This window comes from Oryctolagus cuniculus, chromosome 4 (assembly GCF_051225735.1).
Source record: "Oryctolagus cuniculus isolate XC-2025 breed Fujian yellow rabbit chromosome 4, ASM5122573v1, whole genome shotgun sequence".
Lineage (NCBI taxonomy): Eukaryota > Metazoa > Chordata > Mammalia > Lagomorpha > Leporidae > Oryctolagus > Oryctolagus cuniculus.
In genome coordinates this window covers 78,479,747-78,486,227 of record NC_142870.1, presented here as the reverse complement: position 1 = coordinate 78,486,227, position 6,481 = coordinate 78,479,747, and the positions used below count along the sequence as shown (strand labels likewise).

The window sequence follows — 6,481 nt, the reverse complement described above, 5'->3', positions numbered from 1 at the left end:
GGCGGGCGGGGCGCCGGGGTGGGCGGGGCGTGCGTGACGCGCGGGCCGTGCGGGACGTGCGCGACGCGCGGGAGCCTGCGGGCGCGCCTCTCGGGGCGTGCGGGCGCCGGCGCCGAGGCGGCCCTGCCCTTACGGTTCCCTGCGCGGAGGCGAGTCCCTGGTTCGAAAAGCAGCAGAGCTAAAGAGGAGAGGCAGCGTGGGGGCGTTTGTGAACTGTCAACTGCCGACCTGCGCTCCCTGATAAGCCAGTATTCACCATCCATCCTGTGTGCGATGAAAGCTTTTATCCAAACGCGTTGGAAGCCCCATCACTTGGTGGCTTTTGGAGCATCCCTCGGGCCAAGCCGAGAAAATCAGAATGTGTGCTTTTTTTCTTTTTTTCAATTCCACCATTTACCCACGCACACTGCCAGAAACGTGCCCATTTTTTTTTCTAGTCGTTTCTTAGTGGCCCCAAATTCTCGCTGAACAAAGGCCCTTCAGCCCTGGGGACAGAGGATCAACAGTGGAATGGGAGGGCTTCGGGAAGGTTCACGTTTCGAGATTCCCTCCCCGAGCGACCTGATTGGTGTGTGCACGGGAGATCCCTTCCCTTTTTGCAAGAAGATGCTCCACCGTCCCTTCAGGTTCTGACAATCTCTGTCCCGTGCATAAAAGGATTGGAGTGAAAAAGCAGGGCAGCAGAGCGACAAACTTCGACGTGGGAGGGGGGCCACAGACAGACAGGTTCCGCGCTCAGGTGTTTGGCTGAGAGTTCCTTTGGGCCATTTTTCTTCGGTCAGGCGGCGCCGCGGACACCTTTGCTCCGCGGTGATTGGCCTGCGGCGGGGTCCTCGCGTTTGTCCAATATGGCGGCGCCCAGTGGCGGTGTGAACTGTGAGGAGTTCGCTGAGTTCCAGGTAATGGGCTTTACCTCGTGTGGCAGGTGTGTCCTTGCTTTTGTGTCTAGACCCTATTCCGTGTTCTGGCCTTGGAAGGCGTATGGGTCAGCTGTGGGAAAAGCGGTCAGTTCAAGGTTTCATTATCGAGCCATTGGAGGTCATGGGGGGCGCGTGTTTGGCCTTAGGGAGCGTGGCTGCTCACTGGTGGGGACGGAAGGAGGTCATAGTCTTTGTGCTGAGCAGGCCTTGCCTGGGAATTTCAGGCCTTTCCGCGGTGGCAGTGCCAAGCTCGGGAGTGTAGCAATGCCCTTGTAGCAATGCCCAGAACTCCAGTTCCAAGCCTCTGCCATTCTTCTCCTACTTTTCTCAAAGTTGAGCTTTATGGGAGAGAGGAAAGGGAAGATAAGATAAAACGATTAGCGCAGTTTGCGATTTTGGGGGGACAGATCGTTTGCAAGCTTGGAGGGGAGATTAATTCTAGTACCTGCCCTGGTTGCTAGTGCCTTCCGAACCATTAGAGAGGTAGCGCTTGAGAAAAAGCTGTTATCTTTTTACAGTTCAAACACCAGCGATCTAGAGCTACATGCTCTGCTGCTGTTGCCTTTCTGTTAGAGTTGTAGCGTTTACAAAAAAAAAGAAATAAAAACCCTATCTTTTTGTATCCAAGCATCTAACTCTAAGGCTAATTATTAACCACTAATCTAAGGACAGGGATCTGGATTTTGAGCAAGTTACTGGAAAAGATTCCTGCCTTTTTTTAAAAAAATATTTTCTTATTTATTTTATTTGAAAGGTAGAGTTACAGACAGTGAGAGGGAGAGACAGAGAGAAAGGTCTTCCTTATGTTGGTTCGCTTCCCAAATGGCTGCAACAGCTGGAGCTGCGCCCATCCAAAGCCAGGAGCTTCTTCCCCGTCTCCCACGTAGGTGCAGGGGCCCAAGCACTTGGGCCATCTTCTACTGCTTTCCTAGGCCACAGCAGAGAGCTGGATTGGAAGTGAATTAGCCGGGACTAGAACCGGCACTCATATGGGATGCCGGTGCCACAGGCAGAAGATTAACCTATCTATTAACAGAGGACCCTGTTAATAGAAACACTTGAAAAATATTTAACAGACTAGACGAAGACTGTTGGAATTAGAAGGACATGGAATACATAAAGTTAACCAGCACATTTGTGGCTGTGGCCTTGTCAATAATGTGACATAACTTGAGTTACTAAACTCATATAATTGAGCAATGGGTGTTTTTTACCAAAAAAAAAAATATTTAAAAGACAGAGAGAGAGAGAGATCTTCCATACTCTGGTTCACTTCCCAAATGGCTGCCAGGGCTGGGCCAGGCCAAAGCCAGGAGCCAGGAGCCAGGAGCTTCTTCCAGGTCTCTCACATGGGTGTGCAGGAGCCCAGGGACTTGGGCCATCTTCTGCTCCTTTCCCAGGGAGCTGGCTCGAAAGTGGAACATCCAGGACTTGAACTGGCACCTATGTGGGGTGGTGGCATTGCAGGCAGAGGCTTATCTCACTACGCCACAGCACCAGCCCCTGAGGGATGGTATTCTTTTTTTTTTTTTTTAAAGATTTATTTATTTATTTGAAAATCAGAGTTACTCAGAGAGAGAGAGGTCTTCCATTACTGATTCACCCCCCAGCTGGTTGCAAAGGCCAGAGCTGCGCTGATTCGAAGCCAGGAGCCAGGAGCTTCTTCCGGGTCTCCCACTCGAGTGCAGGTACCCAAGGACTAGGGCCGTCTTCTACTGCTTTCCCAGGCAGTAGCAGAGAGCTGGATTGGAAGAGGAGCAGCCGGAACTAGAACCAGCACCCATATGGATGCCGGTACTGCAGGTGGTGGTTTTACTGGCTACGCCACAGCGCTGGCCCCAATGGTATTCTTAAAATCTGTGGGAAGGCCGGAGCCGCAGCTCACCTGTGGCGCCAGCACCCCAGGTTCTAGTCCCAGTTGCTCCTCTTCCTGTCCAGATCTCTGCTGTGGCCCAGGAGTGCAGTGGAGGATGGCCCAAGTCCTTGGGCCCTGCACCCGCATGGGGAGACCAGGAGAAGCACCTGGCTCCTGGCTTTGGATCAGCATGGTGTGCTGGCTGCAGTGGCCATTTGGGGGTGAACCAACGGAAAAAGGAAGACCTTTCTCTCTGTCTCTTTCTCACTGTCCACTCTGCCTGTCAAAAAAAAAATAATAATAATAAAAAAAGAAAAAAAATCTATGGGAAAAGGCACAGGTTGGGGCATTAAATGTTCTGACTTCTAGAACTGCTTCTGCCATTAACAGCTTTATGCCCTTGAACTAATCATGTAAACTTTTGGGGGATTAACTTGAATATGTAAAATAAGAAAACTGTGTTAAATAATACTTAAAACTGCTTCCTTCTGTATTATCTGAATCTGTAAAATTAAACTGCCTTGACTAATCATTCTGTTCACAGAGATGATGTATATAAAAACATAAACTGGGTCTCAGTAAAACATACTTTCTTTCCCAAATGTGTGGTTTATAATGGAGAATACCCCATTTTAGAAGTTAGAAGATCTGGTTTTTTAGAGCTGGCCTTGGCCTACCATTTAATCTTGTAAATGGTGCAAGACCATTTGCTTCTTCAGAGGCACACAAAAACATGAGTGAAGGTGCTGTAAAAATGTAAAATTTGAATGTATCATTTAGGTTGAGATGAATTTGGAAAAATTATGAATTATAAAACATGGCTGTTCTCACAAAGTATTAATCCAAGTTTATACACACACACACACACACACACATATATATATATGGATTTATTTATTTGACAGGCAGGTTAAGAGAGAGATTGAGGTCGTCCATCCACTGGTTCACTTCCCAAATGGCTACAATGGTTGGGGCTGACATGTCGGAAGGCAGTAGCCCAGAGCTCCATCCAGATCTTCCATGTGGGTGGCAGGGACTCAAGTATCTGGCCTATCTTCTGCTTTCCCAGGCCTATTGGAAGGGAGCTGGATCAGAAATGGAGTAGCCAGGTTTTAAATTGGTAGTCCATTGTGGGGATGTCAGTATGGCAAGCAGCAGCTTAACCTGTTTTTTGTGGGACAGTATGTTTGGAAGCTTGGAGGAGATTTTTTTTTAAAGATTTATTTATTTTACTTGAAAGAGTTATACAGAGAGAGGAGAGGCGGTGGGGGGGGGTCTTCCATCTGCTGGTTCACTCTGCGCTGATCTGAAGCTAGGAGCTTCTTCCAGGTCTCCCACGCAGGTGCAGGGGCCCAAAGACTTTGGCCATCTGCTTTCCCAGGCCATAGCAGAGCTGGATCAGAAGTGGAGCAGCCAGGTCTAGAACTGGCACCCATATGGGATGCCGGCGCTGCTTGCTCTGCTGCTGTTGCCTTTCTCACCATTAGGGATGTTGTAGCATTGAAGAAAAAAACTGTCCCTTTTTATATTCAAACACCAGTGATCTAGAGCTAAATGCTGTGGTGCCAGAATGTGGCCCCAAAGTTTATATTTTTTAAAACTATTAAATTATTACATTTTATATGTAAATATCTTAAGAGTGGAAAGAACTATACTCAATATTAGGGCACAGAAAAGTAATTTTTTTTTATTTTCAAGGTTAGGTGCACACTTTTTTCAGAATTGTATTATAAACATGTTTAAACACTACAGAAAAGTTTGAAAAATTCTGCAATGAACACTCATGTACCCATCCTCTGGATTCTACATATCCATCTATCCATCTCTTGATCCATGCACCCACTTTTCCCTTTTTTTGATGCATTTCAGAGGAAGTTGTAAATGTTTGTATACTTTACGCTTAACATGTCAGCAAGCATCATTAACTAGAGTTCAATATTTGCTTACTATTTGTGGGGAATAATGTTTACGTACAGTGAAGCGTACAAATCTTTAAGTATATCATTCCATGAGTTTACATTTACATACACCTGTAAGCAAACCTTTGTCAACATACAGAATAACGCCTTCACCTCCAAAAGATTCCTCATATCCCTTCCTACTGAATCTCTGCCCCATTCTCCCTCCCCCCACTGCAACTCTGTTCTATTTTTTTAAAATTCCATATAGCTGTATATTTTTAAAGTGTTTTAAATTTTTTTGCAGTTCTTATTTATCCATTATTAAAATTAGCACTCCACAAAAACATCTTATTTCCAAAATGAAATAAAATCCAGAAAACAATAGTTATAATGAAATTCCTAGAATTTCATTCAACAAGAGTGTATTGGGTACTCTGTCAGTCTGCTAAGACTGACTTAACAAAATACCACATACGTGGCTTAAATAATAGACATTTGTTGTTTCACAGTTCTCGAGGCTAGAAGTCTGACATCAGGTTGCTGTCAGGGTTGGTTTCTGGTGAGATTGCCACATTCTCATGTGTCCTCACATGATGTCATTTCTGTGTGAGGAGGGAAAGGGATCCTGATGTCTCTTCCTCTCATAAGGAAACCAATTCTGCCAGATTAGGTACCTACCCTTATGACCTCTGGTTAGCTTTCATAACTTTATGAAGTCCTTATCTCCAGATACAGTCATATTGGGGTTAGGGCTTCAACCTGAATTTTGGGGTGGGGGTGGGGGACACTGTTCAGTCCATGACAGATATCTACTAGCCATCAAGTACTTGGAAACCCAGTCGACAGCAAATAAAGTAAGAAACTTAATCCAAATTAGGGGTATAAAACATATAGCAGTAAGAATTCAAAGAGAAATACATCAAGAGATGGTAATTGAATTAGGCCTTATGTGGGCAGGACCAGAGGAATTCTATGCAGAGGCCATAGTATGTAAGAAAAAAAGTATTTGAGGGAAATAGCAAATCAATATTGTTGAAATACTAGGATTTGCACAGTGGCACGTTGCAGTTACTAAAACCGGAATTTGGAAGACGTTGAATGCTAAGTGTGAGGTTAGTCATTCCTGAGTAAAGGGGCTGAGGTGATGAAAGAGGCGCTTTAGGAGGATTCAGCGCTGCAGCCACTGGCCTTGCTCAGGCCCTGCCGTTTTTGTAATTAGCTTTGCAGCAGGCCTCCCTGTGTTCACTCACTCTGTTCTCTAATGTAGCCCTCCTTCAGTTTAGTCTCTGTAATACTGTGGCTTCATATTTTCTGAATTTTAGCATCTCAACCATTTTTAGGCTCAGCTAATTCACCCCAAACTACTTAAAATGGCATTCGTGGCCTTTAAAATCGGGTCCCAGTGAGCCTCCCCCAGTCCTGTTTCTTAGCACCGCGCTTGTAAGTCTCTCTGCCTCTCACCACTCCAGCGTGCACCTCAACTTCACCATCCAGCCGCTTGGACCTGTTTGTTGTTCCTGAACACATCATGCTGCTTGTCGTTTTTGCGCTTTTTCCACTTGTTGCCTCTGAAATCCCTCCCTCCTAACCCTATCTGATACAAAATCAACTAAGTGTTCCTTCCCAGGACGTTTAAATCTTAGTATTTCTATTAAGACTATTCCTTTGTTTATACAGAATTGCTTTTCAGACATATGGTGATTAGATACAGACTGGATAGATAATTTTCTAGCATCAGTTATAGGTGGTTTTTGTTTTGTTTTGTTTTGTTTTGTTTTAACATAACAAAGCTGCTGATTGTTCCT

General features: G+C 45.4%; 1 protein-coding gene across 10 annotated transcripts in view; it reads left to right on the top strand.

Annotated features, from left to right (window-relative positions):
- The first annotated feature begins 67 nt into the window (after nt 1-67).
- MIX23 (mitochondrial matrix import factor 23) overlaps nt 68-6,481 on the top strand; it is a 29,103-nt gene continuing 22,689 nt past the window's right edge. For 2 of the 10 annotated variants that reach the window (XM_017347058.4, XM_089331797.1), the window contains exon 1: nt 767-899. Coding sequence is in view for 2 of the 10 variants with exons in the window: in XM_089331800.1 (XP_089187926.1) it covers nt 849-899 (51 nt within the window). In the remaining 8 variants the exon portion in view is untranslated. Of the gene's footprint in view, nt 926-6,481 lie in introns of all 10 variants that reach the window. The other 8 variants (XM_089331800.1, XM_002716815.6, XR_007924649.3 and 5 more) reach the window with 8 other exon arrangements.